Source organism: Ctenopharyngodon idella, chromosome 4 (assembly GCF_019924925.1).
Source record: "Ctenopharyngodon idella isolate HZGC_01 chromosome 4, HZGC01, whole genome shotgun sequence".
Classification (NCBI taxonomy): domain Eukaryota; kingdom Metazoa; phylum Chordata; class Actinopteri; order Cypriniformes; family Xenocyprididae; genus Ctenopharyngodon; species Ctenopharyngodon idella.
Genome location: NC_067223.1, coordinates 25,937,945 through 25,965,873, shown reverse-complemented (window position 1 = coordinate 25,965,873; position 27,929 = coordinate 25,937,945). Strand labels below are relative to the sequence as shown.

General features: G+C 37.3%; 2 protein-coding genes across 5 annotated transcripts in view; both read left to right on the top strand.

The window, feature by feature from the left end:
• The window catches only part of LOC127511070 (NLR family CARD domain-containing protein 3-like), a 146,690-nt gene that overhangs the window by 60,149 nt on the left and 58,612 nt on the right, over positions 1-27,929 (top strand). The window lies entirely within an intron of this gene.
• LOC127511067 (NACHT, LRR and PYD domains-containing protein 12-like) lies at positions 1,765-27,929 on the top strand. Its single transcript, XM_051891461.1, is given in 9 exon segments — positions 1,765-1,837; positions 11,063-11,338; positions 11,481-11,543; positions 11,753-13,562; positions 13,833-14,006; positions 16,513-16,686; positions 21,417-21,463; positions 26,932-27,090; positions 27,093-27,929. Coding segments are annotated over 8 exon segments (3,045 nt in total). The 5' UTR covers positions 1,765-1,837; positions 11,063-11,082; the 3' UTR covers positions 27,455-27,929.

Genomic DNA, 27,929 nt, shown 5'->3' with positions numbered 1-27,929 from the left:
CAACACACCTGTCTGTAATTATCAAGCAACCCTGAACACCTTGATTCACTGCTTCAGGTGTGTTTGATTGGGGTTGGAGCTAAACTCAGCAGGATGGTAGCTCTCCAGGAGCAGGGTTGGACACCCCTGAACTATACAAACAATAGACTCATTTGAGATCCGCCTCACCTGAAATGTAGTCGAGAGTAAGCGACTGCAGTGAGGGGAGGAGTGAAAAAAGTAAGAACCTCCAGCCTTGTCTGTTTCTTTTCTTCTCATCCATGTCAAATTAGTCGAATGTTTTCCACTTCCCAGCAGGTAAATACTCATGTGACCGTTAGCACCAGTTAATGTCGTTAAATGAATAATCTCACACTTTACATTTAAATAAATGATCGGGACGTCATTGTTACGTTTAAAATTTAGCAGTATTTCATTTGTTGTAGCTACTATACTACTGTCATTTTCTTCTTAAGAAAAAAAAAGGATGCTTAAGATGCAGCTTACCTCAATGGTTTGCCTCATTCAGGATGGTGTGTACATGGAGAACAGAATGACATTCCTCTTAAAAATAATGAGTGTTTTAGAAATAAAACCGATGAACATTGTGTCCCTCATGAGACAGCTTCTTCATTTGTGTCTTTGGCTAAGTCCTCTAACTTGAAGGCTGTCAGGATTTCAAGTCACTCTGCTGACAGAAAGGTTGGTTGCTGTCCAGAAAAATCTTCTCATGGAACTTGCCAGCAAACCAAAGGGAATTAGAGGGAAATAGATCGATGGATGGCGACCGGGTTTAGACAATTTTAATACACAGATTCTGTTTTGCTGAAAGATCTACTCAGATGAGAAGTACAAAAACTTCATGCTGTTTTTAGGCATCTTCATCTTGTGTGATAACAGCCTAATTGGAGTTCACATTGACTTTGCCAATGATACTCTGCGGCTTTTTGTCACTCACTTTGGACAACTATATGGCTCAAAATAACTGTTCTTACTATGTTCACTGCAGAAGATATAAAACATCATGGCATCCTTGACAACTTCAGGGCTTTCAAGGACGAGGATCACCTGAATAATCTGAAGAAACTCCTGTTTAAACCCACATTGTGAACCAAATTGTAAAGTCTCACCAAAATGCAAAATTGTAGCAAAGAAAAACCACAGTTGCTCAAAAAAACAACATACAGCTGGAACTCTACCTGAATCTCTTCATGGTTAGGTTTTTTAAGTTTGCAGCCTCGTACATGGAAAGATCACAGAACAAAGAACCTCTCAGTCCAAGCAAGCCATAGCGAGACCAAAGCAAGTCCAATCTGGGATCAGCACAACATGATCGTCCACCACAGCACTCAGGTCCAACAAATCTTCAGCTTTCTGCCCAAATTTCAGGATAACGTCTACACTGGGACCAACATCGATCTCTGAAAAGCACCTCTCCAAATGATACAACACAAAACTTTGTTTATCTTTGTTTAGCTTTTGTCAGGTACTCATGCAGTTTCACATGCTTTTTCAAGATGCATTTTGTATAATTAATATATGTCAGTGCGGTCTGTCTCCGTTTATCTGTCTCTTCAGTGTTTGTCTCTTTTTACCTGTAATATCAGATATGTCATGTGTGGGTGTTTTGATGACAGACAGTGATTTTCCACATAGTTTCACTCTTACGTCACGAGTCCTTTTGAAAACCGGTTCTATTAGTTTTCTGAGAAAGTTCCAGTATAACAGGTTTAAGTTCAGAAGAAAACTTCCTCCTCCATAGTCCATTATAAAAAATCAGAACTGAAAGGAGTTTCAAATTAACTTCAGTTCAAGTTCAGTGGAGGAACAAGAAAGATCCACATCGTCATTATTCATGGTGAGTAAATACTACTTAAAGTGTTTTGTGGTTATCAAAACATTTGGTAACTAAACAGAATTTCATTAAGTTTAGAGACAACATGTTACAATGTTTACATGGTACAGTGTCTGGTGGCTACTGTTATTATTAGTGTTTGACACATATCATGATTTCAATTTATAAGCTTGCTATTTGATTCTGATCTTGATTCAATAGCGATTCATTTGGATGAATATCAGGTACAGTACCTACATATTAATGTGGTTTTAATAATAATAACTTAATACATTTTTTTATGATATGAGTAAAAATATAATAAATATATAATATAATGCACATATTTAGCACAGTGCTCCTCTCTATAGTTACTTTTTCTAGCTAACTAACATGCTGGTCATTAAATGGCTTTTCTGAGGTAAATTTAATGTTATGTGACATATTTTGTACAAGCTGTATTACTGACCTCTTTCTGAGGTGATACATTTCAGTAAGTTGTTCTGTATCATTCAACACATTTTCTGATGTTTGTTTAACATGCCGCTTGATCTGTCACGTCAAATTTAAGAGGAAAAAAAAATAGTATTTATTGTTGGAATTTTGTAATAAAATTTACTGAATTTGAAAGCTGAGACTTTATTTCATATCATAGTAACCTGCTCTGTCTTGTCTGTCGGTGTCCTCTTTGCTTTGCAAATTTTCACTGTGTGAGAATATGGATGTTTAGCGTAAGAACAGTGTCAGTTGCGTGAGTCTCACTGAATGCCTGAGAGTTGGCAGCCCTGGCTCTAGTGATGAGCGCTTTTGAAGCACTGCTTTGTGAAGCTTTGAAACCTTTGCGAATCATTTGTTTCGAACCAGTGGTCAGAAGCACGTATCAAACTGCCAAACTCAGATGATTTCAGTAAATGGTGTAGGATTTGAGGGTGAAACAGACACAAATTAATCTTGCAGATAATTTGTTCAAACACAATATTTCATAGAATTCTGAATCAACACTGAATTTTAATAACTCAAAGGATGGCATGAATGAAATCTGTGTAAAATGTATCTTATTATTCGTGTTTTTAGAGAAATCATGTCTAATCTGTACTCTCTGGAATGAAAGTTGAGACCACAGATAACATCTAAGTTATGATGGGGGAGGAGAAAAGCCACCTCTGAAACAAAGATGATACCTAATGATGCCTAATTAGTCAGAACTCCTCAAAGAGGTTGGACAAACACCTCAGTTTAAAAATTCAGGATACGAACAAAGAATAAAACTATTTAGATGAGCAGACGAGACAATGAAAAAAGACGATGAAGAGCAGACGACCTGATCAAGGCAGATCAAGATCAGATGAAAATAAGAACAAACAGCTTCATTCAAGCCATCTAACTACTTTCGTCTCACTTACTTTTCTTTCTTTAACTTAGTTTTCCTTTTTAGTGCATTGATATAAAGTCTAATAACTCCGCCTAAGAAGCGATAGAAGGATTAAATTAATAAATGATGGTTCATTCAGATCAGGTCTTATAAAGTGCATATATTTCTAGAAACTTGGGATTTCATCGTTTCACTCTCTTAAAACTCGTTCTTTCCTCACTTCCTTTCTTTCTGCAACTTGTGTGAATGTGTGTGTGCTTGTGTTAGATATTAGTTTATGTGTTAGAATAAAGTCTCATTTATATTTTTGAAAACAAGCGCCTTGTGTTATGTGCTTACGAATTTAATGTCTTAAACTGCCGATCTTTGTTACCTTACTAATAAATAGTGTTTTCTCTATAGTTTGGATATTCATATCCGCTACAGAGCTGAGCTGGATTTCCCGAAACCTTCTTAACTCTACGTTGTTCTTAAATGAAACCTTAAGCTGTACCTAAATGTTAATATTTGTTTCCCAAAACGTTCTTAGTTAAGTATACCTTCTGTAAATAATTCGTTCGTAAGGTTGGTCTGGAGCACTCTTAGCTACACCTTATCACTGTTGACAGTCTATAGGAATATAATTCTGAAGTTGTAATACACCCAGTGTTCAAATAGGCTAATGGCAAAGAATAAAATGCAAAGATTCACTGCTAAATTCAAATGTGCTTTGGCGCTAAGCTAGAGACAGACACGCTCAACGCTTGTCATATGTCACAACTATTCAGTGTTTTCAACCTCATCAGGTTTATTTTAGGTTTCAGATATTTAAATACACATCTGAATGAAGTAGCCTACTAGGCTATATAAAAAAGACATAGTTTGTTAAAATGAAATTCCATACACTGATGTCTATGGACGCTGCAATAATAACCCTTTCAATTATATAATTTGACGAATTGTTTTATTCATATCAGATACACATTGTGTATACAGGGGCGTAGCACTGAATCTTGGGCCCTATGCAAAAACAGTGTGTGGGGGCCTGTTTGCCTTTGAGCATCCCATGATCCACGCTATTTATGACTTTTTTTTTTTTTTTTTAAATAATAGTGTACAACTATACACATAGCACACACTGATAGAAAATGGTTTTACTGTATGTCATGTATACAGTATAATACTCATATTTGTATCAATTGTGCTATACTTAAATGGAGCACCCCAGTATCCCCTTAAACATAAAAATGACAGATTAACAATATTTAATTGGAATTGTCATATTAACAGACATTGTGCTTTGTATTCCAAAACATTACAATCTTTCCAAACTAATTAACAGTGTAGGATACAAGTATGATGAACACAGGATTGATACTACTCTGTCTGATATTTATGCTACCATCAGTTACGTGTACGTAGTTTAAGAATAATAGCTGCTGAATAGTATACATAGTAATGGTGGCACTTGTGATATTTAATATATATTTTTTGTCATTTCTGTAAAATGTTAAAAGTGTGTTGGATTTGTAAACAATAGTTGCCTGACTACACACTATCTTCACTCATTCTCATTAATAGCAGCTGCAGAATTTTGAGTGTTTAATGTTTTTAATAGTTTTTTATTTATATACATTATCATCATGCCATATAAAATTATGACCAAGTTTGCTCATATAAAATATTTAATGCAAGATCCACACAAACATTGTTTACAATATTTACTAATTATTCTTTATAATATCTACATTGTTTTCCATATTTACAGTTTACCTCTAAAGATTTGTCACACACTTTTCGTGTTAATTTGGTGTTTAGAGTACAATATTTAGAGTGCAGCAAGCATCTATTTACATCATCTATTAATCTCTGATTGAACATTGCACATGGCGGCGGCGCGAAGATCGAAGATCACTGCACTGTGATGAATGCTCCTCTCTGGTGAGTCCGGTCTCCCTCACAGCCAATTACTGCTTTGCAACATTCCTAGACAACCAATCAGATCATGTGATATGTGTGTGTGCTGTGCTCGTGGGAGGCGCCAACACAGACGCATGCCAAAGCTTGTCAAACGAACGAATGGAGAAATAGCGCAGAGGCAATGTACGCGCATGATCGTAAAATAACAATAATAATAATAATTTCAGGATCGTTGAGGGCCCCTCACACACCAGAGCCCTACGCACTCTGTCACCATTTTTCCCCCCACTTAGGACGCCCCTGTGTGTATGAAACAATAAAGTTTACTCTATTCTTCTCCCAGTTCACTGGCCACATACTTTTATGTATTTCAGGGAAAATTTCACAAATCCAACAGCTCTGAATTGTGGTGCGAACTCATCACGTGACAAAACACATTCACTTCCACATATTTTACAATCGGAATATATCATAAAAGTCATGACAAGTAGTTAACAAGTTTTATTTTGAATAAAGAAAGCAAAATGATATAAACGCAATACCTTCATATCTATCAGCTACGTGACATGTCTCCAAGGAACTAATACTTTCTAAAATAATGTTCTAAAATAACAGTTGCCTTAAACTCGTGCTGGAGCTCTGTCAGAGTGACCATCAGGTTCTTGGTCACCTCCCTGACTAAGGCCCTTCTCCCCCGATCGCTCAGTTTGGCTGGGCAGCCCGCTCTAGCAAGAGTCCTGGTGGTCCCAAACTTCTTCCATTTATGGATGATGGAGGCCACTGTGCTCATTGGGACTCTCAATGCTGCAGAAAATTTTCTGTACCCTTCCCTAGATCTGTGCCTCGATACAGTCCTGTCTCGGAGGTCTACAGACAATTCCTTGGATTTCATGGTTTGATCTGTGCTCTGACATGCACTGTTAACTGTGGGACCTTATATAGACAGGTGTGTGCCTTTCTAAATCATGTCCAATCAACTGAATTGACCACAGGTGGACTCCAATCAAGTTGTAGAAACAGGATGATCAGTGGAAACAGGAGCACCTGAGCTCAATTTTGAGTGTCATGGCAAAGGCTGTGAATATTTATGTACATGTGATTTTTTCAGTTTTTATTTTTAATAAATTTGCAAATTTTCAAACAAACTTTTTTTCACGTTGTCATTATGAGTTACTGTTTGTAGAATTTTGAGGAAAATAATGAATTTAATCCAATTTGGAGAAAGGCTGTAACATAACAACATGTGGAAAAAGTGAAACGCTGTGAATACTTTCTGGATGCACTTTCTGTAGAAAAATCCAGCCAAGAAAAAGTTCAATTAGTGCAGTTGTGACGAGGTGTAAAAAAGCTCCATATTAACCAAAAGGGGAAAAGATAAGATGAAAAGGGGTAGCATCTAGTGACTGAAGTTTATTAATAATGAAGAACATTGTCTTACACAATTCGCAGCCACATCAAACAACACCACGTTAGCCAAGCCCAGAGGGGTACAGCCGCCAGATCTATCATAACCCACGAATTCAAGCGAAAATAATCTGCAAGTGGGGTAAGCAAAATAACAAGCAAAATAATCCGTCAGTGGGACAAGCAAAAAAAATCTTGTTTTTGGTTTGAAATGAGATTATTTTGCTTAATCCACTGGTACATTATTTTGCTTGTTTTAAGAAAAAACTCACTTAATTTTGACATTTTTTTTCTGAAAAGAAGACAATTTTTACTTTTCTAGAAAATGCTTCTTGATTTAAGAATATTTAGATATTTTGACTAGAAACAATACAAAAACTCTCAAGTAAGGAAAGCATTTTTTGCAGTGCAGGTAAAGGCAAAAGTTTGTGAAAACCAGGGAACAGTCCACAAAAGAAATAATCCAAACGTACGGGTCGAGACTGCAGCACATTGGATTTAGTAGAAAACACGAGTCCAAACAGCTAACAGCAAAAAAACCAAAACAACCCAGCATAAACAGCTTGCAAACAGTAAGCAAATAAACAACAAAAATGACGAAAATTGCACACGGCTTACTCTAACCGGAAGAGAAAGTTGATTCTTTCTTTTGGGAGACTTTATTTATGGTTCACTTTCAACTTTACAACTTTGCAGAACGTTTACATTCACATGATTGCTATATTAAACACTGCATGAATGGGCACCATGCATTGGTGTTGTTTTATTTTCTATCTTTTTATATTTAATTTCATAATCATTTATAATCCTTCATCATTTATGTAGTTGTCGCTTATCATTTATTCATGTTATTATTTGATTTACATTATTTATTCATTTTATCATTTAATCATATTATTATTATTCATTTGTCATTTTAATGATTTTTTGTTTTATGTTACTTATTTTCTTACTCTTGCAATGCTTGCTATTGTTGTTTAATCTAATAATTTTTGGGTTTGAAGGGAATATGTAATATCAGATAGGTCATGTGTGGGTCTTCTGACGACAGACAGTGATTCTCCACATAGTTTCACTCTCATGTCACGAGTCCTTTTGAAAACTGGTTCTATTGGTTTTCTGAAAAAGTTCTGCTATAACAGGTTTAAATTCTGAAGATCACAATCTGATGTTTATTTGTTGAGTATTCAAGGAAACACTTCTGGAAAGGGATGTGGGTAGAAGCAGCTAATTTGCATTTAAAGAGACACAAAAACAGCATGTTTTTGACTCCACTTAAAAAGGGGCATTTACAGCATGGCATAATAAACTAGATAAAAAAATTCAATACAAACTTTGAAGTTGGCTTGAGAAAGCCTGACCAGAGAGTTTGAAGTTTTAAAAGCATAAAGTTTGAAGTTTAAAGGTTTTCAGTTTGTAGTTTGTAGCTATGCAGTCGCTAGAGTATTCCTGGTGGCTGCTAGGGTTTTACTATGTGGTTGCTAAGGTACTCAGGGTGGTTGCTATGTAGTTGCTAGGATACTCGGGTGGTTGCTAGGGTGTTGCTATGCAGTTGCTAGGGCATTCTGGGTGGTTATACTGCTTCTCATTACTAGTTTCAGATAGATTCAGATACCATGAAAAAGTTTTCATGGAGTTTGGATGTGGTACCTTAGACAGTTCTGATCAGGGCCCGTATTTATCAAGTTTTTTAAAGTGCCATTTTAGTCTTAAATGCTGAGAATTCATGAAATGTACTCCTACTTTCAAACTTAAGTATAAAAGCAAGTCATCAAATTTCGTAAAGCTGAGAATCACTCTTACTCTCCCAGTTATTTAAGACAGCTCGAGAGGTCTCTCAAGAGGTTAGGAGTTGCCAGTAGGGGCTTGTATGAGACGTGCGTGAATGAGCAGGAATGTTTTTGAAATGTTTGACGACGAGCAGTTAATCAAACAGTATTTTTGGACAGAACAGGCATCATCTTTGTCCGCGCTGATTAATGTTGTGCTGAACTTGTTTGATTAATTCAGCAAGCAGTAGCGCTTCTTCCTCCCACCAGTTCGTTTTTCTTTTGGAATCCATAGTGTCTGATTATATCATAAAATCGAGGCTATATATAAGCAGGTCAGTTAACGGCACACCAGTTTAAAATTTGTAATTAAGACATGGTGGAAAATCCCGTTTGTGGCACAGCAAAGTACCGTGAATCATCTCTAAGACTTACACTTAAGATTTAGTCCTACACTTCACTTAAATAACCTGAGATGCTTCATAACTAACTTTTAAGCGCAGCTTTGAGCCAAGAATATTTTTATACTTAAAAGGTCATGAAACCCCAGAACACATTTTTTGAGATGTGAACAGATATGTACAGGTTGCGTGTCACTGAAAACTCTAATAGCACTTTATCAACAAGTGGAAATTCGTTATTTTTGCATTTTTCAAAGCAAAGCGGGCCTCGGAGTGTGTAGATAGGCTTGCGGGGGCGAATCTACATCACCAGGTTCTGAGGTTTCTCCGAGTTTATTTATGAGAAAGCTCATTCAGTTCAATCCCTGCGCATAAGATTATAATTGCGGTATTATGCATGAGGAAGTATCACTTCTGTTGCTTCTGTCTCATTGCATATTGTTGTCATTCAGAGACATGTGTCGTATAGGTGCTCGTTTCATCTGTGCTCCAATACAAAGATGCGTTTCCCTGCGACTCGACCAGAGCAGAAGTTTGGGTGAAGGTGGTTTGTTTCACTATTGTCCACCAGCACAAATGGAAAATATGTTCGCATGAGATTGCATTACAGCGGAGAATTCAGATGTCACAAAAGTTCTGCTTATTCACCTCTGTCAGCTCTGCCTTCGCACACGAGAGTCATGTGTATGTTTCCTTCAGCACAGCAGCACAAGAGTGTTGTTTGTATTTTGCCGGCGATGCGGTCAGAAGTGGAATTTGAATACGAACACATGAAAAGTACAATTGTAGGATATTCACGCGGAGCGCGCATATGATCGGTTTCAGCGCAGAGCTCCGCGATGAGTTTAACACTCGCCACGTGGATCATAGCTCATATACAGAATAAAATATCTGTGTTTAAAGTTTTTATAGATGTATTTCACACACTCTTCTGCACCAAACATGAACCAGCACGGTGTATGAACACATATTTCATCATGTCTTCTTCAAATGAAATATATGTGCAAACTGGACACGATACAGTGGTGTCAGAACGCGATGACACGATTATGTAGATACACAAAAGAATGATTTAGACCGAAAATTTAAAGAAGAATGGACAAAAAAGTAACTATGTCTTTATTCTTTCTGTGCTAAACTATGTGTTGTTTATCATGAGACTGTAGTGCTCGTAAACTTAATGAAAATATTATTAGCCCTTTTAAATATTCTTGCGTGTTTCTCCCTTGTACTTGGGAGTTTGTTATTTTCTCTGTGCTCATATATTAATACTCATTATTCTGTATAATGAGTGTGTTGTAGGTCTGTTTCATTGGTTGTTCTCTCCCCTCTTCCCCTCCTCTACACTCCCACTTTTCCAGAGCTTTACACTTTTTCATGAATTTCACGTTTCATGACACTTCAAGTCAATTCTTAGCAGTGTTCTTGTGAGTAATTCTCAGAGGCTTGATAAATATGGGCCCAGATCACAGTTTCGTTTCCTAATCCAAAAAAGCATTTGAATACTTACATGTCCACATGTTAAGAGTGAAACTACTTCTGGGCCCGTATGTATAAACCCACTCTGAGTGAAATTCTAAGTCTTAAGTGTGTGAAAATTCTAAGAATGACGTAATTTTACTCTTATTCCTAGACTTAATACGATAGTGCTCCTGACAGAAATACCAACAAGCTCAGAAAAAAGCACACACTGACTACAATCAAGTTTTTAATATTTCATTGGTCCTCTTCTTTTTGCATGTGTTCATAATTTCTTTGTATGATGTGCAGCCTGGCCAAAAATAATGTCTGCATTTCATGTTTCATTTCATTATCAATTGACTTCAAGCACAGCTACACAATATGCTTACATCTTTTAACACATTTTTAAAAATATTCGAATTAAATTGAAGACGTCAATTTTCCTAGGCTGGACATCACATTTTGCCACTACTCTATGGCATTTCATTGACTTATCTTCAAACAATGTGGGGAAAAAAGTCCACTTTTTGTTGATTGTGGGCTTTCCTGCTCCACTTGTAAATGAGGAGACATATATCAATAGAAAAAACCACACCATCAATACTTGTGATCATTTTGTGCAACGCAAAGTGATTTTTAAAAATAAATACAAATATCAAAATGTGTTGTGCTGCTGTGACTTCACCCTTGCAGTCTGGCTATTGGCTGATTCAGAGGTTGAGGGTGGCAGTTTTGAGTTTACATCATTGTAGTCCTTTGTTCACAACTCTTAAGTCAGCACTTAAGAATCATTCTTAGACTTTACTAAAAGTTGCTTTTAGCATCTTTATAAGAAAAGTCCTACTTTTTACTAAGAATTTTTTGACACTAAAGTCAAAACCCAAGAGCATTTCTGAGAAGTTTTATACATACGGGCCCAGATCTTTTTCTTTTTATCCTGCAGCTGTGAATCGGTGAAGGGCGATGGCATCTGTTGAAGAACTGCTTGAGGAATCACTGAATGAACTGAAAAAAGCTAAACTAAAGAAGTTTCAGTGGCACTTAAAGAAACATGGGTGTATATCAAATTCTGATATGGAGAATGCAGATATCTTAGACACAGTGGATAAGATGGTAGCATGTTTTGAACCAGAAGAAGCTGTGAAGATCACGATAGAGATCCTGAGGAAGATGAACCAGAATAATCTGGCTAAGCAACTGGAGAACAAATACAAGCAAGGTAAAGTTTAATTCACAGTGACTGTAATGTGATTGACCATTTACCAGTGTGATGGTTTGACCTAATCTTTGCTCTTTACTCTGCTGATGTGTTTTTGTGATTTATGTTTCCCAGTGAGTGATCCTTTCTCTCTCATACGCAGGTCAGTCTGAAGGCAATATAGAGACATCTGCCGCTGTTGGAGGTCATTCAAAAGAGATATGGGGTAAATAACAATCACTGCCTGTGCATGGAAACGGGAAAATATGACGGCAAGCAACAATTACAGGGCCAGATCTTATATAAGTACATTTAAGATGTGCATGTAAACATTATTGCAGTAAGAGTGTGATTTATTTAAATATAGTCGAAGTATGAATTTATGAAAAGCATGATCACTTAGTCTTTGCTGTTTTTTCTTCCTCTTAATTAAAGGCTCAACTGCAGATGACAGTCAAGCTACTCTTCATGATTACACAGAGACCAGCCTCAGACTGAAGAACAAATTAAAACAAGACTATGAGAAGATATTGGTTGGTAATTCACAGACGGGTCATCAGGAATACCTGAACGATATTTACACTGATTTATATGTGGTGGAGAATGAGACTGGAGGAAGAGTGAATGACCATGAGGTGATACAGATCGAATCAAATCACAATCAGTTGACTGCCAAGGAGAATCCAATCGAGTGTAATGACATGTTTAAAGTCCAGTGTGACACGGATCGACGAAACAGGAAAGTGCTGACAATGGGGATCGCAGGAGTGGGAAAAACTGTCTCTGTCAATAAATTCATCTTTGACTGGGCTAAAGGAACAGAAAATCAGGATATAGTCTTCATATTTCCATTTCCATTTCGTAAATTGAATTTGATTGAAGAAGAGTACAGTCTCATGGGACTGCTTAACAAATATTTCTTTAGTAGTCCTAAAGAATTGCCCTCTCTTCCTGAAGGTGACAGTAAAGTTATGTTCATCTTTGATGGGCTGGATGAATGTCGCTTACCTTTGAGCTTTAAAGGAGATGACATATTTACAAATGTAAATGAAAAAACAACAGTGAGCAAGATAATAATAAACCTTATCAAGAGATATCTAGTTCCCTCTGCTCTCATCTGGATCACATCCAGACCAGCAGCAGCCAGTCTGATACCCCGCGATTACATTGATCAGGTGACTGAAGTGCGCGGATTCAACGATGAACAGAAAGAGCAATACTTCATCAAAAATAGTCCTGAGGTTTCTGAAAACATTATCCGTCACATCAGGAAATTCAGGAGCCTGTACATCATGTGCCATATCCCTGTCTTCTGCTGGATCTCTCTCACTGTTCTTAAACCTCTACTGGCTCGAGAGAGCAATGACAAAACTCCCACAACTCTCACAGAGTTGTACACAAGCTTCTTAATTTCTCAGCAGCAACAGATGGGAAAAAAATACTGTGACCCTAAATCTAAAGCCAATGCAAGGTCTTTTGATCAGATTATTCTGAAGCTTGGGAAACTGGCCTTTCAACAGCTGGAGAAAGGAAACCTAATTTTCTACAAAGAAGATCTTGAGGAATGTGGACTAGATGTCAGCGAAGGATCTGTGTACTCTGGGGTATGCACTCAACTGTTTCAGGAGGAAAAGGTTTCAACAAGAAATGTGTACAGCTTCATACATCTCAGTGTACAGGAATTTCTTGCTGCTCTTTATGTGTTTTTGATTAGCAAAACAAAGAAAATGAACCCATTTCTTAAATCCCAAACAGAAAAACTGAAATGGAATTTCTCCAAAAAGCCACTGTTCAAACTTCATAAGGCTGCAATCAACAAGGCTTTACAAAGCGAGAACGGACACCTGGACCTTTTCCTCCGGTTCTTTCTGGGTCTCTCACTGGAGTCCAATCAGAGTGACCTGAAGGAACTACTGCCAAAACTGAAACTGAAAACCGAACATGTTAAAGACACTGTTGACTATATCAAACAGACAATAGAGATGGAGAAATCAGTGGAAAGAACCATCAATCTCTTCCACTGTCTGAATGAGCTCAAAGATGACTTTGTCAAGGAAATCCAGAAGAATCTTAGCTCAGGAAATCTTTCAGCACAGTATCTCTCCTCTGCTCAGTGGTCTGGCCTGGTGTTTGTGCTCCTCATGTCAGAAGAGATTCAAGAGACATTTGAACTGCAGAAATACAGAAGATCTGATGAAGCACTGATAAAACTGCTGCCAGTTATCAAAAACACCAGAAGAGCACTGTGAGGATCTTCTTTGCATTCATTTATATACACTTTTAGTTTTTTGTAATTGGGCCTTCATTTTACATGGGTGGCTTGTTGGACTAGACTGTTCAGAAAAATGTAAAAATGTAATGTGTGTGATTATATAAATACTGGTTTGATGTTTTATGAAGAGAAATTTGTTTCAGTTTTGCTTACATCACTACAGTCAAAGGTTTTGTGAAGCTCTAGATTATAAATGCTACCAAATAAGCATTACTGTTGCCATTTGTTTTGTTCTTCACACAGGCTACAGTCCTGTAATCTTACTGCTCTGTGTTGTGAGTGTTTGTCGTCAGTTCTACAATCCTCAAACTCTGTCCTGAGAGAGCTGGACCTGAATAACAATGACTTGCAGGATTCTGGAGTGAAACTTCTTTCTGATGGACTGAAGAGTCCAAACTGTCAGCTGGAGATAATGAGGTGAATGGTTTTAAAATAATTAACTATGCTATAATCAGAGATGGACCTAACCAATAAGTGAAGTGGCCGCTTAGGGCCTCAAGGAATCAGGGGGCCCCATCTGATTTGGCAAAACATATTTAGCAAATGCTCCAGGGCAGATTTGTGTTTGCACTCTGAAAACTGTCAAAGTCAACATATCTGTTGATTTGTTGAACACAATGGCTGATCAGAGGCATTTAAGTTCATCAGAATCCACTCGCAGTTCAAAATGCCTGAGTTTTTATTCAGTGCTTACCTATCTCCTCACTCCTAACTATTCCTATCCCAGCCTGGGATAGGCGGGGACAGTACTCTGGGTTTGGGCCAAATTCCAAACTCGGAGCCCTCCCCCCGGACAGCACGTTAAATACACATAACCTTTACTCTATCTGATTATATGCAAGTGTCAAGTAGTGAACTATGAGACAGCAAATTAAATATTTTATTTCAGCAAATTATATGCTTACAAAAGTAATAGAACTGGTATTTACTTAGGGCCCTCAAATCACTAAGTTTGCCCTGGCTATAATAGTGCTATCACAACGTTTACACTTGAACATATATACACAAACATTTGTAAGTGACATTGTAAGGCAATGTTTCCCTTAAGCTGTCAAAAGATAGCCAAAACTAGGTAAAAATATAGTCTTAAAATTCATATGAGTTTTATATTATTATTATTATTATTATTATTATATTATTATTAATAATATTTATATTATTATTATATTATCACCATGCACAACAAAGACAACACTGTTTTCTGTAATGTCATACAGGTAAATATACGTTTTGCATTAAGATGATGTACAGTTATATCTGTAAAATATTTTGTCTATGCATTTATGCTGATAACACAACTATTATATATAGCTATTATATTATCATTATCAATCAATAATGGCCATGCATAACAAAGACAGCAGATTTTATGTTGTACAAGAACATATACTTTTGATTTTTGACGATGTAAACACAATTACATCTGTAAAATATTATGTCTGTGCACTTGGTATGAGTATGTGTGCCCTTGTGTGAGGTGCTGGTAAAGGCGAGCATGAAGCAGCCACATTCCTAAACAAATTGTCCAAAGTAAACTGATGGGCAATTAGTGGGCATTTACACCTGTATTCACAAAAATCTGTATTTTAGGCATAAGGCTGTATTTTAGCATAAGCAGTGTCATAGGCTAACCCAAACCGAACATTTATATATAAAAATATAATGTCTATTGTTTAGATGGTATCACATTATTTTGCCGTAGGCTAAAATATATTTGCACTAAATCAGATCATATTTACACCTACGCAGATATTCACAAACAAGCTACACACGCAGTGTCATAAGTTAACCAAAACTAAGAGAAATATATTACAAATAAGTTTAGATATTTGTAAGGAACATTGCAATATTTCCGGTAAACTGAAAAAAGCAAGCCAAAACTAGGCAAAATATAGTACGAAAATTCATATGAGTTTTATATTATCAGAAAAAAGAATTATATAATACTAAACAACTTCCCCCGAACTTATATCCTCGTCAGGATCAATTCGCTGCAACCGTTCGTTGTCTGAGTTGCAATCTTCCTCTGAGGAAAAGGTCAATTCTTCCTCATTGTCCAGAATCATCTGAAGGACCTCTTTACTAGAGTATCGTGCTGTCCTCTAAACGCGATGAACGTTCAGTGAATCTGATGTAGAAACTTTTGTGTTTTTGTGGCATTGACTGGGGGGGCTTGTGCGATGCATATAGTTCGACCATGTGAATGGTGCCGGGGGTGTGGCAGTCTCAGCTCATAATGAAGTGAGAAGGAAAAGACCTCTCCTTGGTTTCAAATGGTTTACATAAACTGAGAATATTTATTTTTGGTTCGACTTCATTTAAAAGTAGACATTCCAAGCATAATGTAGACATATCTCTTGTGTCTGTGTGGCAAGTATTTGCTGAGTTTCAGTTCATTTTCAGATGCATTTCAGAATTTACCTCACTGAAAGAGAAACATCTGATCGCGCATCATGTTTTTTTCCCTTTATTTTATGAAAAGCACTATGTTTTTTTGTGAGTGTACACAAATAAAAGTAGACACTTAACAGTTTCAAATTATGTATGACCAAATTTGACGTAGTATTTTCAATCTCTTTCACACTGATGAGAAAAAAGCAAGGTGGTATCGCCGGCGCGACCACTGACCCCTACATTCACTCTTATTTGTATGACTCTGTCAATGTTTCTTGTCTAAATGTAAATAATATATTTTTAATTCAAAACTATTGACATTTGAAGAAAAAAGTAATGACTTAAAATTACTGCTGGTTACTCTTCAGCTTTTTTTAAGCAATTAAAAGTAATTAATACCCAATAAAAGGATAAAATAGAGACTGAATCTAGAGAAAGTAACAGCTGCAAATACAAACTCCACAGGTCAGTGTGTGATTGTCATGTCTGATTGCCAAACCAATGTCATGTGGACTCTCTGTCTTTGTAGATTGTCTGGCTGTATGGTGACAGAGAATGGCTGTGGTTATGTGTCTTCAGCTCTGAGTTCAAACCCTTCACACCTGAGAGAGCTGGATCTAAGCTACAATCACCCAGGAGATTCAGGAGTCAGGCTGCTCACTGATAAACTCAACCATCCAAACTACAGACTGGATAAACTCAAGTATGTAGAGCAGGAAGCATTTTGATTAAAAAAAAAAAACTCCAAAAACAGCATTACAGTCTTCACTTATTAAAAACCAGTTAAACTTAATTTCTTTGATGTATTTATTAAAAGTTCTTATTGAGAATTTACAAAGGTTTAGCTCAAGTTATACTATGGGGCTGTTGAATGCTTTATTTTGATTGGCTGATGAACATTCTAAGGTGTGCAATTATTTCCAGTAAACGCACAGCTAAAGTAGTTCCAGGCAGGTCTTGACTACATTACAGTTCCATATCATTTCAAAAAATGATTTCAGTTATTTCAAAGGTCCTGACAGCCTACAACAGCAAAAGAACCAAAACCCACAAAGACACTGACCAAACAAATGAATATAACAAATAGGATGTAAATCACAAAGCATTTCTATTATTTTTCTACAAAATAATATTTTATTCGCTTTCTCCCACTCTCCCTTCCAAACAAATGCAAACACATACAGTACAGACACACAGGGCTGGGTGATATAGCCAAAAAAAATGAACATAATAAAATTGTTCATATCTGTCGATATCGATAATTATCACAATAAATGTCAAATCTTTATTTCTTTCAAATTTAAAAGCAGATTTAAGTGAAAGTTGTAGAAACCAGACCATTAATTGTGGTTTTGAACTACTCTTTATTGCCAACATGACAAACACTTAACATTTTTGAATTCTTTTTTTCCTTAAGAAAATAAATATCTTAATATAAAAATGAGTTTCTTAGATTCTGCATGTTCAAACAGGTGATATTGTTTCTAGTCATGAAACAGGTTTGTGTTGCCTGACTTCGATGGGACATATCTTTGGCACAAAGTTAATAATATTACATGTTTTGTCTCTCTTAGAAATGCACAGTTGACATTAGCTTGAGTTGTCAGTGGTAGTAGCTTGAGTTAGGATGCAGATGTAAATTTATGTTCATTAACAAAAACCATAACATCTGTAGAAATTGTAACAATCTCATTTTTATACGGTAAAATTTAAGTATTTTGGCTGTCTGAGTTTTATTAAAATTAACCATTGTTTTTCCACAGTATCATACATAACAGTTTAAACCATGCACATAGCACCTCACTACCATGGTAAAATGTAACTACATGGTTTCTATGGAATTTGTATGAAAATAAATTTAACAAGTTTGTTTGCCCACAGTCTTTAAGATATCAGGGTAACTTATTTGATTTGCTGTCCACTAATGAGGGGCTCAATGAAGCAGCTTTAACTCAAGCTCTGATATACCCCCACTGTAAATAAATATAGGATTACATAGGGCAAGGTACCTAAGATGTGGAGTTTGGGGAGGTGAAGGGGTGCTGGAACACCTTTTGAAAACAAGACTTTTAATGCATTCTTGCAGTTCATTTACTTGTTTAGTCTATAGGTATGCACCTTTGAATGTGTATGTGCCCAGATGCTTAGTCTTTTTTACAAAGTGATATTACTTGTCTGGTCCACATAATACAGAAAAATTAGTCATTTCCACAGATCCATGCAAACTGGAATCATTTTGATAGTGTTTTATAGGGAAAGGGAAGGAGGCTAATGATATGCTTCCTAATGATATCTCCCAAGGGTAGCATGTACAGAGTGAAAAGCAACGGTCCTCACATTAATCTTGTGATCGATAGTGTCGAATGCAGCACTAAGATCCAGTAACACTAATAGAGAGATACATCCACAATCTGATGATAGGAGCAAATCATTAGTAACTCTAATAGGGTCAAAAAGATGAAAGATCTGCACACGAGAATGAAGTCAAAGCTCCAAAAAATGTATTGTCCAGAGGCCATAAAAAGTGCAAAAAGTGCACTCTGCACTTGCACTTTTGCACTTTTTATGGCCTCTGGACAATACATTTTTTGGTGCTTTTTTGACTTCATTCTCGTGTGCGGATCTTTCATCTTTTTGATCTTGGATTTATCTTTTTGATCTACGCACCACCAGAAACTGTATAAGCATTGGTTTGGACTGTGATCTGGCGCTACGCTTTTCCGTCTTTTCTAACTCTAATAGGGTGAGATACGTCCTCTTTTTCCCCAGACATGTCCTCTTTTTGGACCTAAAAAAATGCACCCGGCCGGGAAATGTGCCTAAAATGTCCAGGATTCAGATTTGCTTTCTACAATGGCGAGACCACAAAGCTGTCTGATGTCTGACACACACACCTGACGTGTGCGCATAAACCACCTCTCTGAAAGCGCATGATCCCTAAAGTTCTTTTTCACGCCTTATTAACTCAAATGTTATGTCAAAATGTCTGTCTTCACGAGTATTCATGTAAACAAAGTCAGTTATGTCTTAAATGAAACAATTGGGAAAGATATCAGATGCGTCTCAATAGAAATCTGTGATTAGGTCTTAAAGTGACAGCAGCCTAATACAGTAAACCTGCTGCTGTCTGTCAAACAACAAAAGAAAAAGAGAAAATCACTCACTGCAATTGACTTTTGTAACTTTAGTTTATTATAAATCTAAAGTCAGGAACACACCAAGCCGACGCCAACGAACTAGTGGCAATGAAAGCAGACTGTGGGGTTGGCTCACGTCGGCAGCGTCTGTCCAAAGTTGCCCCGACACTCCACAGCCGACAGCCAAGTAGCACATCCATTCTGCGCCTGTGTAAGATGAAATGCCTGTCCGAACTAGCAGGTGGCAATAGCTGAACAGCCAATCAGAATGATCAGATGGCCAGATGGACCGACGAGCTCTGACGCCAATTCAACATGTCGACTCGGCCGAAAAAAAGCTGACGAGGACCAACTCCAGCCGACACATTGAGAGAACTTAGTCGGCCGACGAAACAAAAACTGCCTGACGGCTGACCGTCAGCTTGGTGTTTTCCTGCCTTTATGAAAATGTATATTTAATTCACGTGAAGACTATGCAGTTTTAATTTTACATTTGATTTTGCAGTTTTGAAAGATCTTTATTTCTTACTTGAATGCTATAACACTGATGGTCAAGTTGTAGTGATGCTTTCTTTTCCCAGAAAGAATGTGAAACATATATATTGGTTTTATCATTCAGTTTTTAAATAGTTTTAAATATAATTTAAATAGATTTTACACACTTAAAGCAATATCGTATCGCATATCGCATTATTTAACAAGATAAAAAGGAACATAGTTGTGATGATACTGCCTTTTCTATTATTTTTGACAGAAAAGTGAGATTTGAGATCGGCCTGTAATTGACTAATTCTCTAGGATCAAGTTGTGGTTTTTTAATAAGAGGTTTAATAATAGCCAGCTTAAAAGTTTTCGGTACGTACCCTAATGATAAAGATGAATTGACGATATTGAGAAGAGGATCTATGACCTCTGGAAGCATTTCTTTCAATAGCTTAGTCAGTATAGGGTCTAACAAACATGTTGATTTTGATGATTTAACAAGTTTAGACAATTCTTCTTCTCCTAAAGCAGTGAATGAATTGAATTTTTCCTCAGGGACACTACAATGCACTGTCTGATGCGACACTGTAGTAGATGGTTGCATGGTTATGATTTTTTCTCTAATATTATCAATCTTGCAAGTAAAGAAGTTCATAAAGTCAGTACTGCTGTGCTGTTTGAAAACATCTGAAATTGAAGCTTTATTTCTCGTTAATTTAGCCACTGTATCAAATAAATACCTAGGGTTGTGTTTTTTTCCTTCTAAGAGGTAAAAAATAAGTAGATCTAGCAGTTTTTAAGGCCTTTCTGTACGCAATCACGCTCTAAGTGTGGCAAAATAAGGGACCCCTTAAAAAACAATGGCAGATTTTCAGGACACAAATAAAGAATAAGAAATGAACTGATTGTTTTAACACATGACAAATTGACAGCTCAACAACATAGTAGTTTACTTAAAGTGCAAAAATAATTTATAAATAGTAAACTATAAGTATGATGTTAAGTTCAGTTGGTTACTTGTATAAAAGTACTAAACTTACCTTAGTTTACTGAGAGTACTTCAAAGTGTACTTTCATAAACTAAAAAAATGTGCTACAAGTATTTATCTAGAAAACTGTCAGCATATCTGTAAGTTCACTTGTAGTATAGCTGCATTTGCAAACAAAAAACATGGTTGTAAACTGTAAAAAGTATACTTTTAAAAAGTGGGCCAATTTAGTCCCAAGTAGTATTGAAATAGTACACTTACAAGTATACTACTAGTAAATTGATATTAGTATTCTTACTAGATAAAGTATACTTAAAAATATACTTGAACATTACTTGAGTATACTTCATAAAATTAACTTGAAGTATACTTATTTTGTAAGGGAATAAAACATGAGAACAAGTGTGTGAACTTGCAACAGAACACATTTTTATTATTCTGTGTTTGATTATTTAGTTTATTTCTAAAAAACTCATTCAGGATATGTCTGTGTGTCATTCGGTCTGGAACCAGTTAACACTTTTTAGACAATTCTGCAGCTGAATAATGTAATGGAATATTATATTAATAGATATTAGATTATCCAAATAAAAAATACCCTTTAGCAGCACGGACGTGACTTTGTCTCTGGCTGTATGCAGCTTTAAGTCGACAGTCCACTGTGTGCAGCTGCAAACTGTGCAGTACACAACAGACCCATTGATAACTTTATTCCCATTCAGCCCTATACTGTATCTGGAGAGCCTCTTGTAAAGTGTGTGTGTGTGTGTGTGTGTGTGTGTGTGTGTTTACTGATTAACTGTGACACTGTGTGTGTTTTGTAGTGTGGATCATGGAGGAGAGATCAGGATTACAGCAGGAGTACGCAAATGTATGTATACACACTCACACACACGTTTGTTTTTGTGAATTGTGGGGACATTAGGCATAATGGTTTTTATACTGTATAAACCGTATTTTCTGTCCTCCTACACTACACCTACCCCTAAACCTAACCATCACAGGAAACTGCACATTTTTACTTTCTCACAAAAACTCATTCTGTATGATTTATAAGCCTTTTGAAAAGTGGGGACATGGGGTAATGTCCTCATAAGTCACCTTCTCCTTGTAATACCTATGTCATACCCATGTCATTATACACACTTGTGTCCTGATATGTCACAAAAACGCGTGCACACACACTCTCTCTCTCTCTCTCTCTCTCTCTCTCACACACACACACACACACACACACACACACACACACACACACACACTCTCTCTGTCTCTCAATTTAATTCAACTGAGCTTTATTGTCATGACTGTGGGATAGCACAATGTTGCCAAAGCAATAACAAAATTAACAAAATATACAGGTAAATATAAACAAATAAATAAAATAATACAAACCTGATTCCAAAAAAGTTGGGACACTGTACAAATTGTGAATAAAAAAGGAATGCAATGATGTGGAAGTTTCAAATTTCAATATTTTATTCAGAATACAACATAGATGACATATCAAATGTTTAAACTGAGAAAATGTATCATTTTAAGGGAAAAATAAGTTGACTTTAAATTTCATGGCATCAACACATCTCAAAATAGTTGTGACAAGGCCATGTTTACCACTGTATGGCATCCCCTCTTCTTTTTATAACAGTCTGCAAACGTCTGGGGACTGAGGAGACAAGTTGCTCAAGTTTAGGAATAGGAATGTTGTCCCATTCTTGTCTAATACAGGCTTCTAGTTGCTCAACTGTCTTAGGTCTTCTTTGTCGCATCTTCCTCTTTATGATGCGCCAGATGTTTTCTATGGGTGAAAGATCTGGACTGCAGGCCGGCCATTTCAGTACCCGGATCCTTCTTCGACGCAGCCATGATGTTGTAATTGATGCAGTATGTGGTCTGGCATTGTCATGTTGGAAAGTGCAAGGTCTTCCCTGAAAGAGATGACGTCTGGATGGGAGCATATGTTGTTCTAGAACTTGGATATACCTTTCAGCATTGATGGTGCCGAGCATTGATGGTCACCGACAATGTTTTCTGGAAGTATTCCTGAGCCCATGTTGTGATTTCCATTACAGTAGCATTCCTGTATGTGATGCAGTGCCGTCTAAGGGCCCGAAGATCACGGGCATCCAGTATGGTTTTCCGGCCTTGACCCTTATGCACAGAGATTGTTCCAGATTCTCTGAATCTTTGGATGATATTATGCACTGTAGATGATGATAACTTCAAACTCTTTGCAATTTTTCTCTGAGAAACTCCTTTCTGATATTGCTCCACTATTTTTCGCCGCAGCATTGGGGGAATTGGTGATCCTCTGCCCATCTTGACTTCTGAGAGACACTGCCACTCTGAGAGGCTCTTTTTATACCCAATCATGTTGCCAGTTGACCTAATAAGTTGCAAATTGGTCCTCCAGCTGTTCCTTATATGAACATTTAACTTTTCCGGCCTCTTATTGCTACCTGTCCCAACTTTTTTGGAATGTGTAGCTCTCATGAAATCCAAAATGAGCCAATATTTGGCATGACATTTCAAAATTTCTCACTTTCAACATTTGATATGTTATCTATATTCTATTGTGAATAAAATATAAGTTTATGAGATTTGTAAATTATTGCATTCCTTTTTTATTCACAATTTGTACAGTGTCCCAACTTTTTTGGAATCGGGTTTGTAAAATAAATATACACAACTGAACAAAATCTTAAGACCAGGGTACAAGTATTCACATTTTTCGCTATTGGATCATAACCAGGTTGTAAGTACTGCTTCAAAATGCCAAAAGAAGAAACAGGAGCAAGAGACAGAAAATAGAGAGAAAGCAATTTATTGAAAACTGCATTTAAACTCAGACAGGCTGTTCATCGGCTGATCAAAAGTTTAAGACCATAGCATTAAAAAGTTAAAATCTGCGCAAAAATATGGCTTTCATGTCATTGTCCTTCAGACTTCACGCTGTCTTGATCTCCTGATGGCAAAGGCAAAAAGGCTTTCTGTCTTTGAACGTGGCAGGATTGTTGAGCTGCACAAGCAAGGGCTCTCGCAACGCGCCATCGCTGCCGAGGTTGGATGCAGTGAGACATTTCTTAAAAGATCCTGAGAGCTAGGGGACAAAAAAGGGACAAAAAAGTAAAGTGGTAGACCCAAAAAGATTTCACCTGCACTGAGTTGGAGGATCTGACGGGCTGTCCCATGAAGACACAGGCCGATCCTCGACCCAAATTAAGGCCCTTACTGATGCTGACTGCAGCCCAATAACCATAAGACGGCATGTGCAAGAGAACAGCTTAAAGAACAAAAAACATCTTCAAAGGCTCCTCCCATGCCACAAACTTGCCCGTTTGGAATTTGCAAGGGAGCACCAAACATGGAACACTGAAAGGTGGAAGAAAGTTTGGTTTCCAATGTTACTGGCATGACAAGCAGATGTTTTCTATGTGGCACAGTGGAGGAGGCTCCATCATGATCTGGGGTGCTTTTTCCTTCAATGAGAAAATGGAGCTTCAGGTTGTGCAGGGGCATCAAACGGCGGCTGGCTATGTGGACATGTTGCAGCGGGAATCCCTCTTGACTGATGGTCCTAGTCTGTGCAGTAATGACTGGGTCTTTCAACAGGACAATGCTGCAGTTCACAACGCCTGCCTGACGAAGGACTTTTGGACCATCCTACGTGTTCCCCTGATCTAAATCCCATTAAGAATGTTTGGGGATGGATGGCAAGGGAAGTTTACAAAAACAAACATCAGTTCCAGACCATGGATGCCCTTCATGAAGCAGTCTTCACCACATGGAGCAACATTCCCACCAGCCTCCTGGAAACAGTGCCATCTGTTGGTGAGTTTCACACATGGAACCAGAACTTCTCTGCTCTCCTCTGGTTTTCTGCTAGTAGAAGGAATTAGCCCAGTTCTGCCCTGCAACCGAGACTAGGTCCATTTCTATGAAGTCCCAGGATGTTATTGCAGAACACGAGGTGGAAAATTTCACTGGGGTTTTTATCCCAAGATTTATAGTTTAATTTAAATTTGGGGCCCCAGATTTCACAGCCATACAGAAAAATGGGCTTGATGATGCTATTGAAAATTTTCAGCCACAGTTTAATAGGTGGGTTAAATTTGAACAGTGATTTTCTAATACTGTAATAAGCGCTGCGTGCCTTATTGTCAGATCTTTTATTGGCATCTCAAATTGTCCAGAAGCGGAGATTGTGAGACCCACATAATTATAATATGTGGCATGATTAAGAAGTGTTCCCCCGATTGTAAAATTATATTTTTGTGTCAGTAAGGCAAGGTTTTTTCTGGAAGATCATGATTTTGGTCTTCTCCATGTTTATTGGTAAGGCTCAGACGCTACTGTACTGCTCTAGAATGGAGAGGCTTTCATTAGGTGATGACAGCAGCAGAAGGTCATCGGCGTACAGGAAGCATTTGATTTCTGCCCTTGAGGGTCGGACAAGGACAAGTGCTTCTCAAGTGCTGATGCCAGTTCATTGATATAGATGTTAAAGAGAGTCAGTGTGTAAATGTGATTTGACGTTCTCTGACCGGGCATAAATCCAGTTTGGCAGTTCTTTAAAATCTGGTGTTCTTGAATGAACTGAACTAATCTGTCATTAATAATGGAACAGAATAGTTTTCCGAGGTTACTGCTCACTGTGATGCCTCTGTAATTATTTGGGTCGTGATGACCCAATGACATGATGAATATTCTAATTGCCATATGATGTCATCTATTGACATTTAACGACATATATATGGCATTGAATGTTTTAAAAATTGGCATTAAAAAGCATTTAATTAGATTTGATGAAACCTGTAGAAAGCCTGTGCTAGCGTGTGTGGAAGTATTTAAACCACGTGTGTTACAGCTAACCCCGTGTTAGTTTGTGCCCCGCGCTCCCCTATGTTTGCAAAAAATAACTCTGAAGGTTTAAATCTATCTTGAGTTTCTTCTTTAAAGAAATAATAACATGGGGTTGAAAAGTAGTAACACTACAATACTAATGTTTTCGTGAAGTAAGGGGGGGGGGCGTGCAGTATTGATTCGGAGAGGAGGGGCCTTGGTGTAAGGAAGGTTGGGAACCACTGCCACAGAGGGTTAATAATCTTCTGCCTCTATTGTTCACAAATAAGTATCCAGTTATCTAATTATGAAATTATGATTTGAGTCATAAAAAAATATTATAAAATAATATTACAAATATATCAGGAGCTGATATTTTTGCTGCCAATTGTCATCACAACCATGGCAACTCTCACAACTCAACTCTCTTTCCCAACCACCAAACTCAAGACTAAACCTTCAGACTGTTCTGACTTACTGTGCTTTATCTTTACTAACTGATCACTCGCGGTTTCCCTAAAAATTACAATTTAAACTTTGACTTTCATTGATGGAATGTTCAGATGAGCCAAGACTGTTCAAACTCCAACTGACAAAATTCAAAATTAAACTACAAAAGCCTGTTGTACTATTTCTAATCCATTGAGACTCATTTAAACTCATTTTATCTGTCTGTCTATCTATCTATCTATCTATCTATCTATCTATCTCATCGCAATCATAGGTGCCAGAACACCCTAGCAATGGCATAGCAACCACCTTAGCAACCACCAAGTACCCTAGCAGCTGCATAGCAACCACCCAGAACATCTTAGCAACCACATAGCAACCACTCCAAATACCCTAGCAACCACCCTGAGTACCCTAGTAGCCTAGCAACCGCATATCAACACCCTAGCAACTACCAAAAAATACCTTAGCAACTACTCAGAGAACTCTAGCAACCACATAGCAACACTCTAGCAACCACCCCATGTACCTTAGTAACTACCTAGCGTACCCTAGAAACCACATAGCAACACCTTAGCAACCACCCAGAATACCTTAACAACCACACCAAGTACTTTAGCAACTCCATAGCAACCTTAGCAAGCACCCAGAATACCCTAGCAACCACATAGCAACACCACAATAACATTATCTATCTGTTTGTTTTCTGGCAGACTTTAAACTTTAAAACTTCTTCAAACTGAAAACCTTCAAACTTCAAGCTTTAAAACTTTGTCAAACTTTCTGGTCAGAATTTCTCAACTTCAAAGTTTATGATCTTATTAATCTCTCTCTTGCGCGCACACACACACACACACACACACACACACATACGTTTGTTGGTTGCTTAGTAACAGACCTGAGAGTTGAGGACTGAACTCAAGATGAAATGAGATTTGTAAGAATCCTAAATCAAGTTAAGATTTACTTCTGTAATATTAATTTGTCATAAATGAAGTTGTCAGATCTGAACTGAAGACTGATACTCCTGATGTGTTTTATCTCCTTCAGATTCCCATGAGTTCACTCTGGATCTGAACACAGTGAATAAACGCCTCTGTCTGTCTGAGAGGAACAGAGTGATTACTAACACTGACACAGAGCAGCCGTATCCTGATCATCCAGACAGATTTGATCATTGGGAGCAGGTGTTGTGTAGAGAGTGTGTGATCGACGCTGTTACTGGGAGACTGAGTGGAGTGGACGTGTGTCTATATCAGTGTCATATAAGAGAATCAGCAGGAAGGGATGGGACAATGAGTGTGAGTTTGGATCTAATGATCAGTCCTGGAGTTTGTTCTGCTCTTCCTCCATTTACTCATTCAGACACAATAACATACAGACTGTTCTCCCTGTAAAGCCCATCATCATCAGTAGAATAGGAGTATATGTGGATCACAGTGCAGGAACTCTGTCCTTCTACAGCGTCTCTGGAGACACAATGAGCCTCATCCACACAGTCCAGATTACATTCACTCAACCACTCTATCCTGGGTTTAGTGTTTATAATGATTCATCAGTGAAACTGTGTTGATGAATCAGAATAGACTGTAGAGAGATTCTACCCATAATGCTTTGAGCTCATGATGAATCAGTAACAGTGAGATGTTATAGAGTCTCTTATTTTCTCTTCATTTCATTAATACTACAGCTGAACTTCTGTCAGTGAAATAACATGTCAGAATAAATGTGTGTGTGTCTGTGTGTGTGTCATGATGAGTGACGGTGTGTATCTGTTTCTCAGTCTCTATTTGTTCTGATGTAAATCAGTTTTTATTGTGACACCAATCTCTATTATTACTGTTAAAATTACCTTTCAGCTGAAAGTGTCTTTCACAAACATGATGTCATTATATTTGTTTCATTCTCACCCCGTGTACTTTAAATGTGTTTTATTATCTTAATGGATCATGATGAATTATTCATGTGATAATCAATATAATGTTTAATATAATCTTGATTGTTTTCCAGAGAAGATGACTTGTGTCAATAAATATCCCTGAACTCCA